The sequence below is a fragment of the Pituophis catenifer genome, unplaced genomic scaffold, assembly GCF_029215685.1.
Source record: "Pituophis catenifer annectens isolate HBS135680 unplaced genomic scaffold, rPitCat1.0.hap2 SCAF_4, whole genome shotgun sequence".
Taxonomy (NCBI): domain Eukaryota; kingdom Metazoa; phylum Chordata; class Lepidosauria; order Squamata; family Colubridae; genus Pituophis; species Pituophis catenifer.
In genome coordinates this window covers 128,955,051-128,980,513 of record NW_027256884.1, presented here as the reverse complement: position 1 = coordinate 128,980,513, position 25,463 = coordinate 128,955,051, and the positions used below count along the sequence as shown (strand labels likewise).

At 44.1% G+C, this 25,463-nt stretch overlaps 1 protein-coding gene across 1 annotated transcript; it reads right to left on the bottom strand.

Annotated features, from left to right (window-relative positions):
- Window positions 1-317: 317 nt before the first annotated feature.
- On the bottom strand, window positions 318-20,148 carry SERPINH1 (serpin family H member 1). Its single transcript, XM_070943003.1, has 5 exons — window positions 20,127-20,148; window positions 9,054-9,703; window positions 7,900-7,998; window positions 5,964-6,196; window positions 318-3,504 (listed from the first exon to the last, which is right to left on the bottom strand). The coding sequence occupies exons 2-5, from the start codon at window positions 9,679-9,681 to the stop codon at window positions 3,202-3,204; spliced, it is 1,263 nt and encodes a 420-aa protein (XP_070799104.1). The 5' UTR covers window positions 9,682-9,703; window positions 20,127-20,148; the 3' UTR covers window positions 318-3,201.
- Between the last annotated feature and the right edge of the window lie 5,315 nt (window positions 20,149-25,463).

Here is a 25,463-nt window from a genome sequence, read left to right as displayed (position 1 = left end):
GTGCTAAGGAATTCTGGGAGTTAAAAGTCCAAATGCTGGCTGGGGAATTCTGGGAGTTGAAGTCCACCTGTCTCAAAAGTACCCAAAGTTAAGCTACCTTAGAGTGTTTTTCTTTCCCAGCCCAGCCAAAATCAGATTTATTCGCAGCACATGCCAATCTTACCATCTGGAAACAATATTCATTTAATTCTTTTTCAGTGCTCTGGAAAGGTTGGGGGGTGGGGATTTTCTATTACCCTCCAAAGCTGCTGCTTGCCAGATGCTGCTACATGCCCCCCCCCACCAGAGTACCATCAAGACAGCAATTCACTGAGAAATCTTTTTATTGCAAAAATTGTACAACAAAGTTGTGTGCGGTGAGTAACAAGACATCCGAATCGCAAAAACGTGGCTTAATTCACCCAGCCACCCCTTAACCCGTGATAGCACCGTCATCCCACCGTGCCCTGCAGTTCTGTGCGTGTGTTGGATCTCCCCAAAGACCATCCTGAGCTACCCCCTTGGTGGAGAGGCTGATCACACGTGTAACATGGGAAAGGCATGAACTTAGAAAAGGAAGGCAGAAACTGCGTGTGCGTCTATTTTTGTGTTTTACCTGAGTCTGGCCCTTTAAATTTAGACACGTGCATAATCTTCAAAACTTAAAAATCTTCAAAATTTACTCCTGTGCAGGACTGCTGCAAAATGTGAGTTAGTGCACATAGCTTGGCACATGCGTATTGCACCAAGAAACTGAGGTTTAACCTGCTCTGCAAATATACCTGTTGAATTGCTTACTAACCTGGTTACGGCCTATTCTGGGTATGTCACCATCAATAGAAAGGATGCATTCAAACTGTGGGATTATTCAGTTTTAACTCAGTCTGAACTTTTGCCTTTCAGATTTAATCAAGGCCCTCATTTCCTAACCCCTGCATATTTATTACACCCGTGGTATAATTGCCATCTTTTTACCCTTGATGGATCTGCAGCACCATTATCCCCAGGCCAAGGTTTGGAGGATTATGGTCCGAAGTACTGAGAAAACACAAAGCTACGTCAAAAACGCCAGCAAATCATACATTTTCCCAATGCTGGAGTGGAAAACATCCATTTAGTCTAAAATCACAGTTTTGTCTTCTCGGAAATACGCAGCCACCGGTTTGACTTGGCTCCCCCTCTCGGGCTAAAACCGTCAGGACTTGCTGTTCCCGTTTCATAAAACTGAAAATGCAAATACTCTCACTCAGTAAGGACTTTAAATATTATGTCTACATGTGCCTGGATAGCCTCGGTCAGTGGAGCCAAGTCAAATGTTTTTAAAATGAATTAAAATACCGTTTTTTCCCCGAAAATACGACCTACTCCAAAAGTAAGCCCTAGCTTCATTTTTTTTTACACATAAACCCTACCTCCAAAATAAGCCCTAATTAAGACTCCGCCCACTCCAGGGTGTACGGGTAAAAATTAAGATAGGGTGCGGATGCAGGGGGTGGAGTTACCCTACTACTACCCTACTACTTACCTTCGGACACTTGCAGCCCGGTCTCACACACACCCCAAGACCTGCCTTGCTGGCCCATTTCTTCTCCAACCGGCAAGGCTTTCCTGAAGGTCTCTGCAGCCGATAACAGCTCTGGATCGATCCTAAGCTCTGTTATCACCTGCAGAGGCCTTCAGGAAAGCCTTGCCGGCTGCAGAAGTAGTTCCTGAAGGCCTTTGACAGCGAAAAAGAGGCCAGGGGCGATGCGCGTAAGTGAGTTAATAGACAGCATCCCCCCAAAAATAAGACCTGGTGCCTTTTGGTTGGAAAAAAAATAAGACGGGGTCTTATTTTCGGGGGAAACATAGTACTAAAGGTGCTGAACATGGAACATTTGCGGTAAGCCAAGATTCCCAATTCCTCTTAAGGCCCTAAGTTTTAAAAACACTTGGGGAAGTATCCATTCTCTCTCTTTGCAGAGTTATTACTGGCAGGTAAACCGTGCTGGCAGTCCTCAACGTACGACCGCTCGTACAGCGGCTTCGAAATTACGACATCACTGGGGGAAAAAAAGTTGACTTCTTACGAACAGTCCTCACACAACTATCACAGCTTCCTCAACAGTCACGTGAGCAAAATTTGACAACCGGCTTCGTATTTATGACGGTTGCAGCTTCCCAGTGTCTGGGAAGAGCCGCGTCTCCCCATTTCTGACAAAAAAAAAAAATCACTGCAGGAAGTTGGATTTGCTTAACAACCCCCTGGCCCAAGAGGTTATAAAATCAGGAGAGACTCACTTAACAACTGGCTCGCTTAGCCCATGGAGGGGTCGTAAGCGGAGGACTACCTCATGCTCCAAAAAATGCATTCTGGGTTTTGCAGCAGTGAGAACCTGGCAAAATGGGTAAGAAATGCCTTTCATTGTCTTTCCCATGGTTACAATCTCACAACCCCAAAGTCGATCAACTGGCAAATTTAACCATCTTAAATGTGGTTAAACCCTTGTGCCGTTATCTTTAGGAAGAGATCCCCAAAACCTGAACAGATCACTTTTTCTGGAAAAGAGCATATGAATCACACACACAAAACTTCCTAAATCTCTGACTGCATTTAACTTTCCAGGGCAGATAAAACCACAGGTAGTCTTTGACTTATGACAGTTTAGTGACCGTTTGAAGTTTGGGAAAAAATGAGTTTCGCACTTACGACTGCTGCAGCATGCCCCGAGTCACGTGATCAAAATTCAGGCACCTGGCAACTGACTCATATATACGATTGTCGCAGTAACCCGGGGTGACCTGACGAGTAAAGTTGGGGGGGGGAGCCAGATTCACTTAACAACCGTGTCACTAATATAACAGCTGCAGTGATTCACTTAACAATAATGGCAAGAAAAGTCGTAAAATGGGGCCAAAAAAAAAAATCACTTTTAACAGATGTCTCACTTAACAACATAAATTTTGGGCTCGATTTTGGTCGTAAGTTGAGAACTACCTGTAAAAAACCAAAGTGGGGCTCAAAAGGGGTGCTGGAGAATTAAGCCCTCGTCCTTCGCCACTTCCCTTGTTCCCAACTTCGTATCTCACCATCTTTTGATGGCCCCCCACCTCAAAATTTAACGAAGGTTAGAGGAGCGAGCACCAGTTTTTTTAAAAAAGGCACCTATTTTATCTCATTTTTATCTCAAGATAAAAAAAAAAATCAAATTGAAGAGACATAACGTAAACCCGGCATGCAAACTACAATTCGTCGCGCATTTTGTCTCCTTTGGGCTTCACCAGCCTGCCGATAAACAGGACGGAGTTGGTCTTATTGTCCTTGACCAGGAAAAGGAAAGGATGATCGACGTAGAAGAGTTTGGGATTCCGGATTTCTTCGCGGCTGTAGAGGTCTGAGTCGAAGGGGTTCCCTTCCGTGTCCAGTTCCAGGGCCGCCGCGTGGAAGACGTTGGACAGATACAGGTCCTTCTTGCCAGAGATCTTAGACAGGTCAGCCTTGTTCTTATCCACGGCTTCGGTTAAACCGAGATCGGCCAGATGTTTCTGAACAGAGGGAGAGAAAGAGAGAGAAAGGGCTCTGAATTATTTTCCCATGTTCAACGATTGGCTGAACTTCTGTGATGTCACAGACAATTCAGATTATTTCTACAAGAATAGAATGGAATGGAATGGAATAGAATAGAATGTAGAATAATTGGAAAGAATGCAGAATGAATAGAATAGAATGAATGGAATGGAATAGAATGCAGAATAATTAGAATAGAATAGAATAGAATAGAATGCAAAATAATTAGAATAGAATAGAATGCAGAATAATTAGAATAGAATACAAAATAGAATAGAATAGAATGCAGAATAATTAGAATAGAATACAGAATGGAATAGAATAGAATACAGAATGAATAGAATAGAATAGAATACAGAATGAATAGAATAGAATGCAGAATAATTAGAATAGAATACAGAATGGAATAGAATAGAATACAGAATGAATAGAATAGAATAGAATACAGAATGAATAGAATAGAATGCAGAATAATTAGAATAGAATACAAAATAGAATAGAATAGAATGCAGAATAATTAGAATAGAATACAGAATGGAATAGAATAGAATACAGAATGAATAGAATAAAATGCAGAATAATTAGAATAGAATACAGAATGAATAGAATAGAATAGAATACAGAATGAATAGAATAGAATGCAGAATAATTAGAATAGAATACAAAATAGAATAGAATAGAATGCAGAATAATTAGAATAGAATACAGAATGGAATAGAATAGAATACAGAATGAATAGAATAAAATGCAGAATAATTAGAATAGAATACAGAATGAATAGAATAGAATGCAGAATAGAATAGAATAGAATAGAATAGAATAGAATAGAATAGAATAGAATAGAATAGAATAGAATAGAATAACCGAGTTGGAAGGGACCTTGGAGGTCTTCTAGTCCAACCCCCTGCCCAGGCAGGAAACCCTACACCACTTCAGACAAATGGTTATCCAACCTCTTCTTAAAAACTTCCAGTGTTGGAGCATTCACAACTTCTGGAGGCAAGTTACTTACTTAATTTTACTTACGATCACAATTGAGGCCAGAATTTCTGTTGCCAAGAAAGACAGTTGTTAAATGAGTTTTCCCCCCACCCCATTTTACGACCTTTCTGGCTACAGTCGCTAAGTGAATCACTGCAGTTGTTAAAAAGTGAGCCCCACGGTCGCGATGTGAACTTGGCTTCCTCATTTGAGTTTGTGCTTGTCAGTGACCACGGGACACTGCAATCGTCATACATACGAGTCAATTAACATCTGAATTTTGATCAGGTGATCATGGAAAGGCCGCAACGGTCGTTAAGTGTGAGAAACGGTCGTAAGTCACTTTTTTCAGGGCCCTTGTGACTTCAAACGGTCACTAAACGAATCGTAAGTCAAAAAGCTACCTGCACTTTTTCTTCGTAAAACGATCCAGCCTCATTTGGTCTCTTTAGGCTAGCTAATCTCAAAATAGAGAGTCCTCGATTTACGACTGATTACTTACCAACCTTTCACAGTTACCACCAACCCGACAAAGAGGACTTACAACACGGATTCAAAATTCTGACGGATAAGGTCCCATCTTCAGTCATGTGACTTAAATATGGTTAAATGGTTGGAATTATGACTGCACACCCAATCAGTCACTTTACAACAGTTTTGCTGAAAATAGGCACTTAACGTTCAGTGTTTGGTTAAACTCCACCCCTACTCAACCATTGGTTCGCTTAACAACTGCCGTACTCACTTAATGACTGTTGGAAAAAAAAAAAGTCATAAAATCAGATGGGCCATGCGATTGGCCCATTTTAAAGCCGTAATGGGAAAGCTCCATTCTAGTCATATCTCAAGGACTATCCATACTATTACCCCTCCTCGAAGTTACAACCGCTTCACCATCCCTTCCGTCTCATGCTTGCAACCGGCTTGCATTTACGACAACTGCAACATCCCACAGTCACGATATGCCACCTTGCCAGCCAGCTGCCCTGCGTTGAGCAAAATCAATGCGGGAAGCCGAGATTCACTTTACGACGGCGGTAAAAATGGCTGCAAAATCAGATCAGCTGATGATCCAAGTTAAGAAAACCCGTCGCTTAGCTATTGAAATTCCGGTTCCAACTGCGGTCGTAAATGGAGGACTACCTGTATCGTTGCCTCCAGAAGTTGTTGGGTTGGAGGTTTTTAAGAAGAGACTGGACAGCCTGAATTGGTATATAGCAGTGTTTCTCAACCTTGGAAGCTTGAAGATGGGTGGACTTCAACTCCCAGAATCCCCCAGCCAGCAGCGCTGGCTGGGGGATTCTGGGAGTTGAAGTCCACCCATCTTCAAGCTTCCAAGGTTGAGAAACACTGGTATATAGGGTCTCCTGCTCGAACTAGGGGTTGGATTAAATGACCTCCAAGGTCCCTTCCAACGCTTTGTTATTCCCACTTGGACAGCCGAGAGGAGGCTCACCTGAATGTCGTGGCTGACCTCCAGGCTGACCTTGGGCAAAGAGATGGCCACCGACCGCTGCTTCAACTTGCCCAACCAACTCTGCAGCTGTTCTCGGGTGAGCAGCTTCTCCACCCGCTCCAAGGACTCCACGTGGTTCGGCATGATGATGATCAGGCTGGAGAGTTTATGGGCCAACGGCATCTCCACGATCTGCAGCTTCTCCGCCTCGTCCTCGTAGTAATTGTACAATCCTGCATCAAATTAGAATCAAGTGGGCCGATCAGAAGAGCGCCAAGAAGAGCAACGAAGATGATTCGAGGAGGCTGGAGGTTAAAACCATACGAAGAACGGTTGCAAGAACTGGGCATGGCTGGTCTAGTGAAGAGAAGGGGAGACATGATGGCAGTCTTTTGGCACGCAACGGCAAAAAGGTTAGCCATCACTGGACTAAAGACCTCCAAAGACCCAGGGTGGATAAAAATCAATGATTTTTTTTTAAAAAAAAATCAAAAAAATTGGATTTTTTTTATTTAAATCGGATTTTTTTTATTTAAATCAGATTTTTTTTTATTTTTATCGAATTTATTTTAATAAAAAACTTTTGGGGTAAAAAATCTATCGTAAGATAGTTTTCTATTTAAGATACATAAATAATTGAGTTTATTCAGCATGAAATGGAGCTTAGTTATGTAGCACGAGGCTGTATATTCTGCAACGCTGGGACTATCGGTGAGTCAGCGGGTCAAAGGAGGAGCAGAGATGACAGTTGCTCTTTAAAAATTATGATTTAAATCGAGTTGATTTAAATCAAGCCTTTTTACTAGGGATTTGAATCATGATTTAAATCGTGATTTAAATCGACTCGATTTAAATCAAATCCACCCTGCAAGGACCCTTCCAACTCCGATTGGCTGCTCTTACTTATGTAGAGGTTGCAAATTGATGGGTATCCCCCGAGATTTCTGCGTTCAACATTTGAGGATGCAAAATACAGGAATGAGCTGAATACCTGCAAATATCAACAGGGGCAGGAAAGTCCTGGTTTGGTTTTTTTTTTTTTTTGAGCAGAGTTTAAAAAACTATGTTTCTAGTCCACCAGGTCAGAGAAAATGAGCCTGGAAGCGCCTGAGAAGCTCTCCATAGATCGACTGGCTGGAGATCAGGACACACGTTTCTGATTTCCTCTTTTCTTTTCTTCAGTGCAATAAGTCAATTTTTTTCCCCCCCAAAAAACTCCGGTTCTGTATTTTCATCACTTTTTTCAGTGCCGTTGTAACCAGGGTGGATTTGATTTAAATCGAGTTGATTTAAATCATGATTTAAATCACTAGTAAAAAGGCTTGATTTAAATCAACTCGATTTAAATCATAATTTTTAAAGAGCAACTGTCATCTCTGCTACTCCTTTGACCCACCGTTGACTCACCGATAGTCCCAGCGTTGCAGAATATACAGCCTCCTGCTACATAACTAAGCTCCATTTCATGCTGAATAAACTAAATTATTTATGTATCTTAAATAGAAAACTATCTTACGATAGATTTTTACCCCAAAAGTTTTTTATTAAAATAAATTCGATAAAAATCAAAAAAATCTGATTTAAATAAAAAAAAGAAAAATCCGATTTAAATTTTAAAAAAATCTGATTTTTTTTGATTTTTTTAAAAAAATCATTGATTTTTATCCACCCTGGTTGTAACTTCAAATGGCCACTAAACGGACTGTCATAAATTGAGGATGACCTGTAGAGTCAGAAGGTTATTTTTCCTCCCTTTGACCCAGTCATGGGTAACAATTGAAAGCTAGCCCTGGTGTGACTTTGTGGGGAAAATGTAGAGATTTTTGTCATTTACTGCCTCAAACACTTATGGGAAAATCTGAGTGGAGACCACGGGACAAAGCAAACCAGAAAGAAACATGCATTTCCCCCCCCCCCAAAATCTGGGTTTCCTTACCTGTGCGGTGCATCATGGGAATGCCGACGGTGTAGGAACGCGTCACCATAAAGCCACGATTGTCCACCATCTTGTGATGGAACTTCTCATCCCAGTGCGCTAAAACAAAACGAACAGGCGTGAATGAAAAATGCGACGAGCGGTGCGTGTGGCCTAGAGGTGGAGCTCTGGCCTCGCAATCAGGAGGCTGTGAGTTCGAGCCTAAGTAGAGGCAGATATTTCTCCACTTTCTGGGCCGCACTGAGAATATATCTGCTGAACAAAACTCCGCACTGGCAACAGGAAAGGCATCTGGCCATTAAAACACTCTGCTAGCTCCATTCAGCTGCCCAGACTCCACCCCGCTGCAAGGGATTATGGGGTCATTAAATGATGATGAAGGCTAGCTGTTTAAAAACATGTCCGCCAAATGATGAATGAAAAATGCAACAATGGGAAAAAAAAGTTTGCAAAATGGGTTTAATTTAGATCAGGGTCTTCCAACCTCACCCCCTTAAGATTGGGGGGGGGATTCAACTCCCAGAATTCTGGGAGTTGAACCCCCCCTCCCGGTCTTAAAGGGGCTGAGGTTGGAAAATCTTATCCTAGATGCATTCCTAAGGAACAAATGAACTGTCGTATTAATTTTTTGAGTGGCCACCAAGCAGGCTCAACTAAACGTAAAGGTAAAGGTTCCCCTTCCACATAGGTGCTAGTCGTTCCTGACTCTAGGGGGCGGTGCTCATCTCCGTTTCAAAGCCAAAGAGCCAACGCTGTCCGGAGACGTCTCCGTGGTCATGTGGCCGGCATGACTCAACGCCAAAGGCGCACGGAACGCTGTTCCCTTCCCACCAAAGGTGGTCCCTGTTTTTCTACCTGCATTTTTTACCTGCTTTCGAACCGCTAGGTGGGCAGAAGCTGGGACAAGGAACGGGAGCTCACCCTGTACCAGGGATTCGAACCGCTGAACAGCCGACCTTTCGATTGACAAGCTCAGCGTCTTAGCCACTGAGTCACCGCGTCCCTAAGGCTCAACTAGAAGGGGTCAAAACAAGAGAAGATGGCAGCCTCCATCTCCATCTTGACCTTCTGATCCGCCTACCGATACCCCTCACCACCAACTCTCCACCACGTTCCCCCCCCTGCTTCAAAGCCCTCCACCAACGCGGACTCACGTTTGAAGAACATGGCGTTGACAATTAAGGCCCCGTCCGTCTTCTGCATATCTTTGGTGACCTCGGGCAGCTTGCCATCCGTAGTCTGGGCCGCCCACTCGTTGATGGACTTGAGGGCGCTACGCTTGTCTCGGAAGTTGATCTTCGAATGCTCGTAGTTGTAGTGCTTCTTGCTATTTTGCACAAAGTCGTCCGCGAAGCTGATGGAGCTGGGGCCGTAGAGGCGGCTGCCGAGTTTCCAGGTGACGTTCCTGGCCGTGGTGTTGCTGACGTCGGTCAGGAACTCGGAGAGTCCGCTGTGGATGTAATCGTCGTTGAGCTTGCTGGCGCTAAGGAGAGCCTTGGCTTGGGAGGCCGTGGTGTCCTTTCCTCCGAGGGACACCAACCCCAGAGAAGATGCCACCACCACTGGCGACACCAAGATGTTCTCCAGGTTCTTGTCCTTGGCCATCACCTGGTAGAGGTTGAAGGCCAGGATGGCGCTGCGGTCAGCCAAGGTGGTAGCCTTCTCGCTCAGCTTCTTCTCTTTCGAGGCGGGCTTCTTCTCACTTTTCTTCTTGTCCTCGGAAGGGACCGCTGTCGCGAGAGCGCAGAGCGCGAGAAGATGGATCAACCAGGTGGAATCCATGACAACAGAGGGCAGTCACGACCTACGAGGAACCAAGATTACAGCCGGTCAAAATGGGTGGAAGGCCAGTCAGGATCAAACTCCTTAGCTTACATTCTCAGCTTACATCCACAATTCCAAGCCCAACATTTATGTTGAGAAATTTATGAGGTGAGTTTTGCCCCGTTTTACGATTTTGCTTGCCACATTCGTTAGGTGAATCACTGCCATTGTTAAATTGGCAGGCAAGTCCTCCACTTAACAACCATCCGTTTAGTGACCGTTCAAAGTTACGGCGGCACTGAAAAAAGGGGCTTATAACCCCTTTTCACACTTACAACCACTGCAGGTCTCGTGATTAAAATTCAGACGCTTGGCAACTGACTCGTACTTATGACAGTCACAGTGTCCCGGGGTCATGCGATCCCCCTTTTGCGACCGTCTTTGACAAGCAAAGTCCATGGGGAAGCTGGGTTCACTTAACAACCAGGTTACTGGCAGTGATTCGCTTAGCAACTGTAGCAAGAGAGGTCTTAAAATGGAGCAAAATTCACTCAACGACAGAAATGTTGGGCTCAAGTGTCGTCGTGAGGACTACTGTGTTGTGTTAGAAAATACAAAATGCAGGGAATCCTCGACTTAAGATCCGTCACTGAGTAACAATTGAAAGTTATGACAAACCCCCACCTCCCCACAAACAGCTGCCCCTTCCCCATGGATGGCATTTTGGCTTACAACTTTTTATAGCATTCCAACCTCACAACCAAAAATTTATGACTTTTTTTTTTTTTGCTGAAAACTTTATTTCTATTTTCCAACAAAAATGGCCATTGCGGACGACGTCTTTGCTTAATGAACCCAATTTTGTTTTGTAAAAACATTCAGCCACATGGCGACCCATTTAACAACCGGCATGACTTACGACCGTAGTTCTCGTCTCAAATCACCATCGTAAATCAAGGACTACCTATAGGCCAAACATTACAACACCGTCTGTGCCCAAATCCAGAGCCATTTATTGATTACCAAATTGATTTGGCGTCTCCGTCAAAGAGCTACTTTTCTACATGCAGGGAATTGAAATCCGAGCAATTTATAATCCAAGAGGAGAATCAGATATAAGGCGGAGTCCGAAGACAGACGTTGAATAAAGTTAATGCTTCATAAAGTTAATAAATTGTGTTTTGCAAAGACCATATTCCCCCCCAAAAAATTCCCAGTAGTATGTAATACAGATTTTCCTCAAATTCCTAGGACTTCCAATCAGCATTTCGTGGCTGTGAAGGATGGATGCTGTAGTCCCCAAACTACCTGGCTGTAAAAAGCCAGTAAGGCCAAATTACAGATGCTAGTAGCTTTGTCTAGAGAGTCTGTTCCCCTGGGAGAGTCCAGGATTACACTACTACAGAGCTATGCTATGTACATAGCTACTACATAGCTACTACAGCATAGCATAGCTGGCTGGAGAATTCTGGGAGTTGAAGTCCACAAGTCTTAAAGCTGCCGAGTTTGAAGACCTCTGCACTACTAGTTTGGTATTTTGCAAAATATAAGAATTAGATGAAAGATTTAGCTAGAATCACAATATTCTTCACAGTACCCACTTCCCTGCCACACACCCACTTGGTTTACAACTGGATTGCCATGTATAGTTATAACTTATCCCTGCAAGCATGATGCCTTCCCCTTTTTTTTCCTGCAATGCCATCTGAGCAGCAGCCAAGGGCCTTCCGAGCTGGCACGGGGGGGGGACGGGGACCGTGCCAAGAGGGGAGATTAAGTCGGATTCCTTGCATAAAAAGGGGCATTGCTGAGTCAGAGAATAACAGAGAAAAGGTGGAATCGTGTCCTCCACCCACCTCTCCAGACTCCAAACAGCCCTGACCCACAATAAATCAATTCAGCTGCCAGCAAAAGGGCTGAAATCTCAATTTTATGCATCGTCACTAGTCGGGCAAATTAAAAAATAAAAATAAAAATTAGACGACTTTCTAAAAACGGTCAGCAGTTCGAACAAAGCATCCCTGTTCAAATTAGGAGCAGTCAGAAAAGGACATGCAGACTGGTTAAAGGTAGTCCTCAGATTACGACCACAATGGAGCCCGGAATTCCCGTTGCTAAGCAAGACAGTTCAGCGAATTTCGGCCTCCTTTTTTTATCGCAACCGTTCCATGAATCGCCGCGGCTGTTAAGTTAGCAACACGGTGATTTGAGTGAATCTGGCTCCCCCCCCACCGAGTTTGCTGGCCAGAAGGTCGTAAAAAGGGGATCGGGGATCGACCACTGCAGCCTTATAGTCGTAACTATAAGTCAGTTGCCAAGTGTCTGAATTCTGACCACGGGGATGATGCAACGGTCGTTAAGGGTGAAAAACGGTCATAAGTGGCGTTTTTCAGTGCCGTTGTATCTTTGAACGGTCACTAAACAAGTTGTTAAGTCGAGAACTGGTTGTATGGGTTGGTTCCTAAATTCAAACAGCTGGATTGGCAACGCAGAAGTGACGTAACATTATTGTTATTGGTACAAACACGCTTTTGTTGAAAGTATAGAGCCGTGATGGCGAACCTATGGCACGCGTGGCACGCGGAGCCATATCGGTGGGCACGCAAGTTCAGCTCCGGTGCACATGTGTGTGCCGGCCAGCTGATTTTCAGGCCTTCTGGGCCCACCAGAAGTCTGGAAACACCCTGTTTCCAGCCTCTGGAGGCACTCCGGGGCTGTGGGGAAGGCAGTTTTTGCCCTCCCCAGGCTCCTAGAAAGGCTCTGGAGCCTGGGGAGAGCGAAAAACGGGACTTCCGGTTCTACTGAAAGTCGGCAAACCAAAAGCAGCGGGAGTATGGGGGAGGAGGTAATGCGCGCAAGTGGGGGGGCAGGAATTATGCGCGCAAGTGGGGGGGCACACATAGAATTATGGGTGAGGGCATGCGCGCTCATGACCCCACGCGCTTCCCCCGCTTTTGGCACGCGACGGCAAAAAAGTTCGCCATCACTGGTATAGAGCAAACAAACTTATCTTGCAAATTCACTCCGCACCTGCCTCGCCACCTCTAAAAGCTTTTGTGACTTTACCTGGGATCTGAAATTTTGCAATGGCTGTGTTGAGTTGAATTAAAAAAAAAAACAACCACCATATTTTGATTTAATAAAGCAGTGGGGTTTTTTTCCCTCAACCTTGGCCACTTTTAAGACTTTGTGGACTTCAACTCCCAGAATTCCCCAGCCGGCCACGCTTGGCAAGTTGCCAACATTTACAACTCTTTCCAGCATCCTGTGCCCGCGAGACCATGCGTTATGACGTGTTTTTCCCAAAATAAAAATGATTATTTACTTCTGGTCAGGGTGGGATTCGATTTAAATCGAGTTGATTTAAATCGCAATTTAAATCACGATTTAAATCACTAGTAAAAAGGCTTGATTTAAATCAACTCGATTGAAATCATGATTTTTAAAGAGCGACTGTCATCTCTGCTCCTCCTTTGACCCACCGTTGACTCACCGATAGTCCCAGCGTTGCAGAATAGACAGCCTCCTGCTACATAACTAAGCTCCATTTCATGCTGAATAAACTAAATTATTTATGTATCTTAAATAGAAAACTATCTTACGATTTTTACCCCCAAAGTTTTTTATTAAAATAAATTCGATAAAAATCAAAAAAATCCGATTTAAATCAAAAAAATCCAATTTAAATCAAAAAAATCTGATTTTTTTTAAAAAAAATCATTGATTTTTATCCACCCTGCTTCTGGTTTTCAGCAAAATTGTCTATACTGAAACAATGAGCTGGGTTTGATCCGGTTACAGGGTGACTGTCTTTATTACTGTATGAGTTATGACCTTTATCAACGTAAGTCAAGGACCAGCTGTAAGCTGAACCAGAGGAAAAGCATCCGTAGCACGCTGTTACCTGCCCAGGGAAAGCTTTTGAAATTCCTTCACTGGGCGTGATGGGTGCTGAGTTACAAAACCTTGCAGGAATTGAACAGAGTAACAGCGTTGAAGGGACCTTGGAGGTCTTCTAGTCCAACCCCCTGCCAAGGTAGGAAATCATGCACCACTTCCCCAACCTTTTTATCGCCGCGGACCAATCAGCCTTTGATAATTTTACCGTGGCCCGCTGAGCGCGTGCAGGGGTGGGGGCTTTGGGCCACACATGCGTACCTGCGCGGGGCTCTCTTCCCTGGAGCCTTTGCGCACGGCCCAGGAGCTTTTGCGCACGGCCTAGGAGCCTTTGCGCTGCAGCGTTCATGTCCCCCAGCCGCTGTGCGGCCCGGTGCCAGGTACTCCACGGCCCGGCACCGGTCCGTGGACCGGGGGTTGGGGACCACTGTTCTAGTCTATCCCCCTGCTGAAGGAGGAGATATCATTCCAGTGAAATGGGTGTCCATTTATTCTTAAAAACCTCCAGTGATGAAGCACCCACAACTTCTAGTGGCAAGCTGTTCCACGGGTTAATTGTTGCCACTGTTAGGAAATTCCTCCTTATTTCCAGGCTGCTTCTCTCCTTGATTAGTTTCCATCCGTTGTTTCTTGTCCTGCCTTCAGGGGCTTTGGAGAACAAGTGGAAACCCACCTTCCCTCTTCTCTTCTTTGTGGCATTTACTTCTTACTTGCATTGCCATTAATTGAGTTGCGTTGCGATTAATTGCAATTAGTTGCATTCAGACACAGTTATAGCTTCTCGTGCAGAAATCGCACTGGTAAAGAAACGTACCAAGGACTTGGAAATGAAGAGAAATTCCTCTTTTTTGGAAAAAATGCAAGCCTTGGATAGCTCTCTTGGTGGGACGTGGGATTTTTGGATAAAGGAACCGTGGAATTAGCATTTGGGATGCTGAAGGGGGTTAATCTGCCCTCGAGGTCGCTAGAAACTCGCACAGCCTCCTGTGTTTGCACAAATGCATCCATGCGCAAAAGTTTCTCTTTGCAGAGTTTGCTTTGTCCAACGGGCCAATTTAGCTGACTTGGTGAATTCCTGCTCAAGCCAGTCAGGGGGTTGGACTAGAAGACCTCCAAGGTCCCTTCCAACCCGTTAATTCAAGCTTTGCATTTTTTTTTCCAACAAGGGCTTTCATCTTAAAATTCAAAACCATGGGGGTACCTTTGTTGATGGCAAAGTTTTCAAGATTTCTGTTATTTTGTGGGGTCACTTATGGGGAAGAAAATCTGGATTAAAACTTTACTGGTTGACCCTCTGCCCTCAGGCAATTCCAATCCCCACAATGGGATTAGAGTGCCATTAATACCAAGAACCTTGGTGGCGCAGCAGACTAAAGTGCTGTTAAGTAGCACCAGCTGCCTGCAATTACTGCAAGTTCAAATCTCACCAGGCTCAAGGTTGACTCAGCCTTCCATCCTTCCGAGGTAGGTAAAATGAGGACCCGGATTGTGGGGGCAATAAGCTGACTTTGTATAAAAAAGAACAACGCTTAGGGGGGGCCGAAAGCCCTAATAATTAAGCAGGTATATACAAAAGTATGAAGGCTATTGCTTAACGCATTATAAGCCGCCCTGAGTCTCCGGAAAAGGGCAGCATATAAATCGAACCAATAAATAAATTGAACCAATAAAATATTAAAAAAAAAAAAAAAAAAAACGGGTTAGAAAATATCATTTTTTGGGGAATATTTCTGCACCGGATTTCCCCGTCGTCCAACCAGGATAAAGTGGGATTTTTTTTTAAATACAGTTAGTCCTTGATTTATAACCATTCATTTAGTGACTGTTTGAAGTTATACGTGCAAAAAAACTTCCGGCGATTTAGGCTGCAACATGGCTGCAGATGTTTCAAGCCGCCCCACTGGGCCCCCCCTCCCCACACGCCTTCCCCCCCCACTCCCCATGGCCATGCCACGTAGGCAAGGCCCAGCCTGGGAAAGCTTTGAGACAAAGCGCATGATTATCCTTGCAAGCTGTCTGGCAAGGAAGAGGATGTTGAACAGAAATCAAAGCCAAACCCAACCCGGCTTAAAACTCCACACATTATTTTATTCCCCTTTTTTCTATTTCTGCAACCCGCCGTCAACTGCAAATTAAAAGTCTTCAGGCTTTTCCGCTTATTTCAGCAAAAATGCAGCTGGCCGGAGAGGAATCTCAGAAAGAATTTTCGAGAAATAATTTTTGTTTCTATTTCTGCAGAGTGGGAAGGCTGTTTTTCTTCCCAACTTTGAAGGCTAGAAACTTGCTTTAAAATCAAAATATCCAACACGGTTCTGATTTGCAGAATTTACTCTGCAACTCTTGCTTTGCTTTTTTTCTTGCTTTCTCTTTCTTTCTTCCTCTTTCCACCTTCCTGCCTTCCTTTTCTTTCTCCCATTCTTCCTTCCTTCTCAAATTTCTGTCCATCTTTCTATCTATCCATCTTTCTTCCTTCTATCTATCTATCCATCCATCTTCCTTCCTTCTGTCTACCTCTCTATCTTCCTATCTTCTTCCTTCCTTCCTTCCCATTCTCTCTCCCACCCTCCTTTCCTTTCTAAACTTTATAGGCTGACCATCTTACCCTTATATCCAAGTTAAAACCTAAAAGTTAAAATCAAATATTAAAAGCAAAGACATATTTAGAGGACGGAGGCAAGGTTATTATTCAATCAACCACCTCCATCGTAAGCCATATATTGGATTCTGGTTTAGCAAAGTGGTTTACAAGCAAGCAGTGTTAAGAGTAGCATTTTTTTGAATTGGTTAATTTTCCGTATTTCTTAATTTCCCTTAATTCCTTAATTTTCCTTATTTCTCCTAAGAGGACCTCTAACCTTCCTTTCTACCGGATTTTTTTTCTCTCTGTTCAAGGCAAAAAAAAAAAAAAAAAGGGGAAATTAAGTTTGCTATTTATACAGCCTTGCAGGGTTAAACTCACCCTTTCCGTTTTTAAAAGCATCCTGCTAAAACTATTATATTTCCCACCCAGTGAATGAAAACCTATCAGCAAAAATAGGAATAAATTCCAGGCCGGCTTAAAAATGCTTAGCAAAACCCCTCCAGAAGCAAAGACTCACTAACCACAAACTTATCTGTTTCTTTTCTAATTTTAATTCACGAATAAAATTCCATCTTCTATTGATTCTGCATAAAAAGGCCTCCTTTTATTTTTATTTTCTATCTAGGTCAGGAACTGACAAGCTTCATTTTCTGGATGCTTGGATGTCGGGCCAGTCTTCTCAGCCCTTTTTTGCAGAGGGCAAAATTAAAAATAAAACTCCAGGCCAGCTCCAGGAGGCTAAATTAAGCTTAGCCAGCCTCGGTGCAAAAGATTCTAAATCAAAACAACCAATCCTGGTTTAAGATAGTCAGAAATACACCTTATTTACAGCGGGCACTGCCCATCTGCTTCTCCAAAATATGTTCCTTTTGGAATAAGTTACAGTCCCAGCTCGAATTCAGGATCAGGGTTTCTCAAGCCACGATGGAACAAGCAGACTTCCTTAAAAGGGAAAACAATCCTGGTTTATTAAGAGACTAGCCCTCTTCCACCTGCCTATCCAACTGAATTAAAGTCTTAATAAATGCCATTTGTGCAAGGGGTTAACCCTGGTTCATTTTGCAACTAAGCATAAAGGAAAACCCAGGAACAAGCCGACTTCTTAAAAGGGAAAACCATCCTGGTTTATTAACAGAGACTAGCCCTCCTCCACCTGCCTATCCAACTGAATTAAAGTCTTAATAAATGCCATTTGTGCAAGGGGTTAATCCTGGTTAGTTGTATTTTTAAGCGTAAAGGAAAACCCAGGAACAAGCCGACTTCTTAAAATGGAAAACAATCCTGGTTTATTAGACTAGCCCTCTTCCACCTGCCTATCCAACTGAATTAAAAGTCTTAATAAATGCCATTTGTGCAAGGGGTTAATCGTGGTTAGTTGTATTTTTAAGCAAAAAGAAAAACCCAGGAACAAGCCGACTTCTTAAAATGGAAAACAATCCTGGTTTATTAAGAGACTAGCCCTCCTCCACCTGCTTATCCAGCTGAATTAAAGTCTTAATAAATGCCATTTGTGCAAGGGGTTAATCCTGGTTAGTTGTATTTTTAAGCATAAAGGAAAACCCAGGAACAAGCTGATTTCTTAAAATGGAAAACAATCCTGGTTTATTAAGAGAATAGCCCTCTTCCACCTGCCTATCCAACTGAATTAAAGTCTTAATAAATGCCATTTGTGCAAGGGGTTAACCCTGGTTCATTTTGTAACTAAGCATAAAGGAAAAAATATATTCTCAACCTTTGTGCGTGGTCACTCAACAGGAAAACCCAGGAACAAGCCAACTTCTTAAAAGGGAAAACCATCCTGGTTTATTAAAAGAATAGCCCTCTTCCACCTTCTTATCCAGCTGAATTAGTCTTAATAAATGCCATTTGTGCAAGGGGTTAATCCTGGTTAGTTGTATTTTTAAGCAAAAGGAAAACCCAGGAACAAGCCAACTTCTTAAAAGGGAAAACCATCCTGGCTTATTAACAGAGACTAGCCCTCTTCCACCTGCTTATCCAGCTGAATTAAAAGTCTTAATAAATGTCATTTGTGCATTTGATTTTTAAGCCTAAAGGAAAACCCAGGAATCAACTTTGGGGGGTTGATGCAAGAAGCAGCAGAAGCAGAAAAAAAGTTTTCCTGTCGTGTGAATGCAGGCCATTTCAATCCAGGTTTTTTTTTCTCCCCCCTACTCTGCATTCTCCGGACCCCTCCCCTAAAAGAAACGATGCATGCACCCCCCTCCCCACCTCCAGCATTTGCTTGAGCCAAAAGTCTCCCCCCTCCCCAAATCCGGGAGTTGCATGCCAAATTCAGCGCATCTCCGTCTGGATCGCCTTTCTTTTGCGCGCAAGGGGGGGGGAAGCGGGTGGGGGGGGGTCCCATTTTTGCACGGGCAATCGCTGTCCCCCCCCCACCAGAAGCAGGACCCGCCCAGCCAAAGCCCCCGGGGAATCCACCCGCCGGATCTCCAGCCGATCCCGGGACTCCTCCGAGTCAAAATTCCTGCGCGCTTTCCCAAGTTTTGCGTGGAGTTTGCAAAGCCCGGCGCTTTTGGGGGGGGGGGTGCAAGGCGACCCGATCCCGGCCTGATCCGGGGGTCCGGAGACACCCCCCCTCCCCCGGTGCAATCCTAGCCTCGGCTCCACGTGTTCACGTGTCGTGTGAACGCAGCACCCGCAACTCCAAAGCGGGTCAAGGGCGCTTTTTCCACAAAGGGGACCCAGAGCCGCCTTTTCCCCCCACCCGAGGCCCACGCAGGGAGGAGGGAAGGAGTCCCGTTTCCCCATTGTGCGGCTTAGAAGGGGATGATGGGCCATGGGATGCACGGTTTGGAAGGGGATGATGGGCCAGACCACGCACGGGTCGGGAGGGGATGATGGGACGCATCGTGCCCCGACTGGGAGGGGAGGATGGGGCATACATGCACGGGTTGGGAAAGGATGCTGGGACATACTATGCAGGGGCTGGGAGGGGATGATGGGAGATGCCATGCACCGATTGGGAGGGGATGATGGGACATACTATGCAGGGGCTGGGAGAGGATAATGGGAGAAGCCATGCATGGATTAGGAGGGGATGATGGGACACACCATACAAGGGTTGGGAGGGGATGATGGGAGATGCCATGCACCGATTGGGAGGGGATGATGGGACATACTATGCAGGGGCTGGGAGAGGATAAAGGGAGAAGCCATGCACGGATTGGGAGGGGGATGATGGGCCATAATATGCACGGGCTGGGAGGGGATGATGGGCCGTGCCATACAAGGGTTGGAAGAGGATAATGGGAGAAGCCATGTACGGATTAGGAGGGGATAATGGGACACACCATACACGGGTTGGGAGGGGATGATGGGCCATAATATGCACCGATTGGGAGGGGATGATGGGCTATGCAGGGGCTGGGAGGGGATGATGGGCCATAATATGCAGGGGCTGGGAGGGGATGATGGGAGAAGCCATGCACCGATTGGGAGGGGATGATGGGCTATGCAGAGGCTGGGAGGGGATGATGGGCCATAATATGCACCGATTGGGAGGGGATGATGGGCTATGCAGAGGCTGGGAAGGGATGATGGGACACACCATGCACGGACTGGGACAAGCTAATGGGACATGCTATTCAGAAGTTGGGGAGTGGATGATGGAACATGCCTTGCACGGGTTGGGGAAGGGCGAGGGGGGGGGAGGAAACAATGAGCCCTCCCATGCCCAGATCGGGAGGGGATGATGGGACAAGAGAAGCGAGACGGAGACCCCCCCAGCATGAGCCCCTAAATCGGGCTGCAAATGCACGGAAGGCGCCCATCAGCAGCAGAAATTCCCCCTTTTGCAAACCCGGAGCGGTTCCCGCGCCTGCAACTTATTTATTTATCTATTTTATTAATTTATTCAACAACAAAAAAATTGCAACATAAATTTATTGCAACAACAAAAAAAAAACCCCAAAAAACTCCGCCGCTCCCCGGATTTTTTGCAAAGCTTCCCTCCCTCCCTTCTCACCTCGAAGCTTGCAACGGCCGAGCCTCTCTGCAGCTGCCTCCCTCCAGCCGAGCCGCCGCCGGGCCAAGGGGGCTTTATAAGGGGGGGCCGGAGAAACTTCTGGAAAGGGGAGGGGGGAATGCCTCTTGCAAGGGCAGCCTCTCCCCCTCCCCCTCCCCCCTCCGCCTCTGCGGGGTCCTAACGTCGCTCGGGTTGCCGCCGCTGCCTCGCGCTCCGCTTTTGCGACCGCTGCCGCTTGCCTTTTTATCTGTGCGGGGACGCAACTGCGGGGACTTTTGCAAAGTCCCCCGAGTTACGACCGGAACGATGGAGAGGGGTTTCAGGCAGCAGCAGCAGCAGCATCTGCAGCATCCCCCCCCCCATCCGTGGGGAAGGAAGGGTGGGCCATTCTGGGGGTCCCAAATCCTGGCTGCTGCTTTCCCACGAATCGTTTAAAGGGCACACGGGTTAAAGTTTGGACTCAAGTGACAAAATAAGGCTTGATTTTATTTTAATTTGATTTCTTTCTTTCTTTTAATTTGATTTCTTTATTTATTTTAATTTGATTTCTTTCTTTCTTTTAATTTGATTTCTTTATTTATTTTAATTTGATTTCTTTATTTCTTTTAATTTGATTTATTTCTTTTAATTTGATTTATTTCTTTTAATTTTATTTATTTGTTTATTTTAATTTTATTTATTTATTTATTTTAATTTGATTGATTGATTGATTGATTTTAATTTGATTTCTTTCTTTTAATTTGATTTCTTTATTTCTTTTAATTTTATTTCTTTATTTTAATTTTATTTCTTTATTTTAATTTTATTTCTTTATTTCTTTATTTTAATTTTATTTCTTTATTTCTTTATTTTAATTTGATTTATAGGCCGCCCTTCTCCGGAGACTCAGGGCGGCTTACAATGCATTAAGCAATAGCCTTCATTCTTTTGTATATTTATACAAAGTCAGTTTATTGCCCCCACAATCCGGGTCCTCATTTAACCTACCTTTGAAAGGATGGAAGGTTGAGTCAACCTTGAGCCTGGCGAAATTCGAACTCGCAGTAATTGCAGGCAGCTGATGTTAATAACAGTGCTTTAGTCTGCTGAGCCACCAGAGCTTTAGTTGGAGAGCGCCCCCTGGAGGGTTGAGAAACGGGGTGGGGGGTGGGGGGAGCAGGGAGGGGTAGGGGTTAAAAGCCCCCCAAAAAAACTCTCCATCACCCAGCTCTTGGCCCAGGCCAACCTGCAGGGTTGGTGTTGGGGGTGGGTATGGGTGGGATAGAGAAGGCACAGCCCATCGGGGATTTGCAAGGAACAGCACCATGGAACTGCCATAGTTAATAGGCTGTTGTTGCTAGACTGCGTTGTTTCTCTGGGTCATATATATGGGTATATGCAACAATTTTGTATTTATTCATTCAGTCAGTCAGTCAGTCATTTCTTTTCTATTTCTATTTCTATTTCTATTCTATTCTTCATTATAATATCTATTCTATTCTGTTCTATTCTATTCTATTCTATTTCTATTTCTATATTCTATTCTTCATTATAATATCTATTCTATTCTGTTCTATTCTATTCCTATTTCTATTCTATTCTTCATTATAATATCCTATCCTATCCTATCCTATCCTATCCTATCCTATTTCTATTTCTATTTCTATTCTATTCTTCATTATAATATCCTATCCTATCCTATTCTATCCTATTCTATTCTATTCTGTTCTATTCTATTCTATTCTCCAATATTTATTCTATTCTATTCTATTCTATTCTATTCTATTCTATTCTATTCTATTCTATTCTATTCTATTCTATTCCAATTGTTCCACTGGTTAATTGTTACTTCACTGTTAGGAAGTTTCTCCTTAATTCCAGGTTGCTTCTCTCCTTGATCAGTTTCTATCCATTGCTTCTTGTCCTGCCTTCTGGTGCTTTAGAGAATAGATGGACCCCTTTCTTCTTTGGGGCAGCCCCTCAAATACGGGAATACTGTTCTCATATCCCTCCCTAGTCCTTCTCTTCTCCAGACTAACCAAACCCAAATCCTGCAACCATCCTTCATATGTTTTAGTCTCTTTAATCCTCTTCGTTGCTCTTCTCTGCACTTTTTCCAAAGTCTCAACGTCTTTTTTTGTAATGCGGAGACCAAAACTGGATGCAGGATTCCAGGTGTGGCCCTTACTAAGGCTTTATAAAGCGGCACGAATACTTCACGCGATTTTGATTCTATGCCTCTGTTTAAACCACCAAGGATCGTATTGGCTTTTTGGGCTGCCGCCGCACACAGCTGGCTCACGTTTCTTTATCAGTCAATGGCAAAAGGCAGCTTGACTCAGAATAACTGAGACTGAGTTAAAACTGAGATAACTTCATGGAGACCTTAAACCCCATCAAACCTCCACATCTGCCTCTCCCACGTCCTTGAGAAGGACTCGAGGGGTGGATAAAAAATGCTAAATTCACTCTGAATATCTGGCTGATTGTGCGGTGCAATGAACAATAAGAAGTCCAGAATTGGCAGATTTGTCCTCTGCAAAACCGAGACGGAAACTCACATACAAATGCAAAAAATAAATACATAAAATTAAAATGGATTAGTGCAACGTGGGTTGTAACCATTGGATGATGTCTCCCACTTCGTCTGGTTGGTGGGGAGTTTTGCCAAAAGAACGAAGAAATTTTTTTGCAAAAGGAATGAAAAAAAATTAGAGCATGTACGCGTTAAGATTTCTGAGTCTTATGTTTCTTTCCTGTAATGTAACGGATATCCTGCTTGATTCCCCCAATTCTGGATGGTTCACCCCAAAATTAAACCATCCCACAAATATTGTAAATCATTAGGACAGTTCCATAAGTTGATGCTCGCAGATCCTTGGATCCTAAGTAGCATCTTGTGACACTCAAAAAAATGTCAGGCCATCAAAGTCTTGGAGGGGAGAGGCTGTGAGACGGATGGGGCAGCTGCAGAAAACATTCCTTCCCAGTCCATCATACAGTCATAGTCCTCAACTTATGACCGCAATCGAGCCCCATATGTCCATTGCTAAGCAAGGCAGTTGTTAAATGAGTTACGACCTTTTTTTGCCACAATTGTTAAGTGAATGGCTGCAGTTATTAAGTGAGGAAGGAGAGAAGAAGAGAAAGAAAAAGAAATAGAAGGAAAAAGAAAAGGAAGGAAGGAAGGAATAAGAATGGGAGAGAGAAAGAAAGAAAAAGAAAAAAGAACAAGGGAGGGGATGGAGAGAGAAAGGAAAGAAGAGAAGGAAAAAGAAGAGGAAGGAAGGAAGGAAGGAACAAGAGAAGGGGAGGGAGAGAAAAAGGAAAGAAGAAAAAGGAAAAAAGAAAGGAACAAGAGAGAAAGGGGAGGGAGGGAGAGAAAGAAAGAAAAAGAATGAGAGAAAGGGAAGGGAGGGAGAAAGAGAGAAAAAGAAAGAAAGTTTATTAAGAGAATTGTGCCCAATTTTGCAACTGTTTTTGTCACAGTTGTGAAATTGCTGCAATTGTTAAGTGAGGAAGAGAAAGGGAAAGGAAGGAAGTAAAAGAAAGGAGAAGGAAGGAAGGAAGGAAAGAAGGAAGGAAGGAAGATGGTTGTTTAGCGTGTGGTGCTTCATTTAATGACCTGTTTTTGCCACGGTTACTAAACATGCCTAAGGAGGTGGGACTGCAACTCACTGTCTCCTGGTGATAGGCCCAAAGTCACCCAGCCAGCTTTCATGCCTAAAGAGAACTAGAACTCCCAGCCTCCTTGTTTTTTAGCCTGGTGCCTGAATCACCCGACCAAACTGGCATCCCCTTTCCAGTGGGGCATCTCATTTCATTCCATGCATAAAGTAACCAGGATGATGTCGGGTTTGAAAGGAAGGGGAGCCAGTTCCGAAAAATGTCGGTCCGGTTCCCTTCTGCCGTTCCTAATCTTAACTGTCGCTTCCACTCCATCATCTAGTATAGGTCTCCTGCGTGAGTGGGTGGGGATGGGGTTGGGGGTGGACTAGATGACCTCCAAGGTCCCTTCCAACTTTGTTAACATCTCAGTTGAAGGGTTTGTTCAATGGCTGCATTACATTGAGGGAACTGAGCAAGGTCCTTTTACATTTCTCTCCTGAATTTTCGTCTCTCCTCTTCTGGATTTCTTCTCTGCTCAAGAGTTCCCTCCGAGACTTCCGAAATGTTGGAAAGGCAGGAGTTAAGGGAAACGGGATCCATAGAATTATACAATCTCCGGAGAACAGCCAGAATTTGTGGGTGGGAAGCCAGCCAGCCATCATCTGAGCTGGAAAACTCACATTGGTTGTTTGCCTTTTTTTCTCCCCACGGCTCAAACCAATCCTGACCCTCCAGCATCCCGGAGTTAGAAGGCTGGAAAATGAGGAATTTTCTGGAAAGTATAAGAGCGAAAACCCTTTTCGTCTGTTACAGAACCAAAAACGACTTGTGAAAAGGGAAGGAGGGCACCAGGGAACCGCCGAGATGGGTTTTGGGTTCACTGAGGACTAGTGTGTTGGGTAGGCTTGCTGGGTTTTTGGAGGGTTCTTAGAAGCCCTTCTGTGGAATTTCTCTGGCTTCCCAGAATTCCCCGGCCAGCATAAATCTAAGTTTTTCAATGTCGGGTACTTTAAACTGGGTGCACTTCAATGCCCAGAATTCCCCGGCCAGCATAAATCTAAGTTTTTCAATGTCGGGTACTTTAAACTGGGTGCACTTCAATGCCCAGAATTCCCAGAATTCCCCAGCCAGCATAAATCTAAGTTTTTCAATGTCGGGTACTTTAAACTGGGTGCACTTCAATGCCCAGAATTCCCAGAATTCCCCAGCCAGCATAAATCTAAGTTTCTCAATGTTGGGTACTTTAAACTGGGTGCACTTCAATGTCCAGAATTCCCAGAATTCCCCGGCCAGCATAAATCTAAGTTTCTCAACTTCGGGTACTTTAAACTGGGTTCCTCCTTCACTTAACAACTTAACGACTGTGGTGATTCACTTAACAACTGTTAAGGTCGTAAAATGGGGCAAAACTCACTTAACAAATGTCTCGCTTAGCAATAAAAATGTTGGGCTCCGTTGTCGTAATTCGAGGACTACCTGTATTTACAGCTGTTGTAACCTTGAAACAATGGGAAAGGTAGCTGTGATTTACGAAGAAGTCGTTCCACTAAAAATAATAACAATTGAAATTTATATGCAGGTTTGACGTAGAGTCATGAAGTTTTCCTCCTGTGGATTCAAATACGTGATTTTATTTTTATGGAGGTAAAGATTTTTATTATTTTTAAACACATCAATATCATCAATATCATTGCATGGACAGTGTGGCATCTTGAGTGTCATTCATTTTAATACAAAACCAATATTAAT

Bases quoted from the DNA above. Each gene is read 5' to 3' on its own strand.
- SERPINH1 (XM_070943003.1), bottom strand. From the start codon at position 9,681: ATGGATTCCACCTGGTTGATCCATCTTCTCGCGCTCTGCGCTCTCGCG. The intron at 7,999-9,053 runs GTGAGTCCGCGT...GTTTTGTTTTAG, and splicing joins CAACGCCATGTTCTTCAAAC to CGCACTGGGATGAGAAGTTC. The intron at 6,197-7,899 runs GTAAGGAAACCC...AATTTGATGCAG, and splicing joins TCCCATGATGCACCGCACAG to GATTGTACAATTACTACGAG.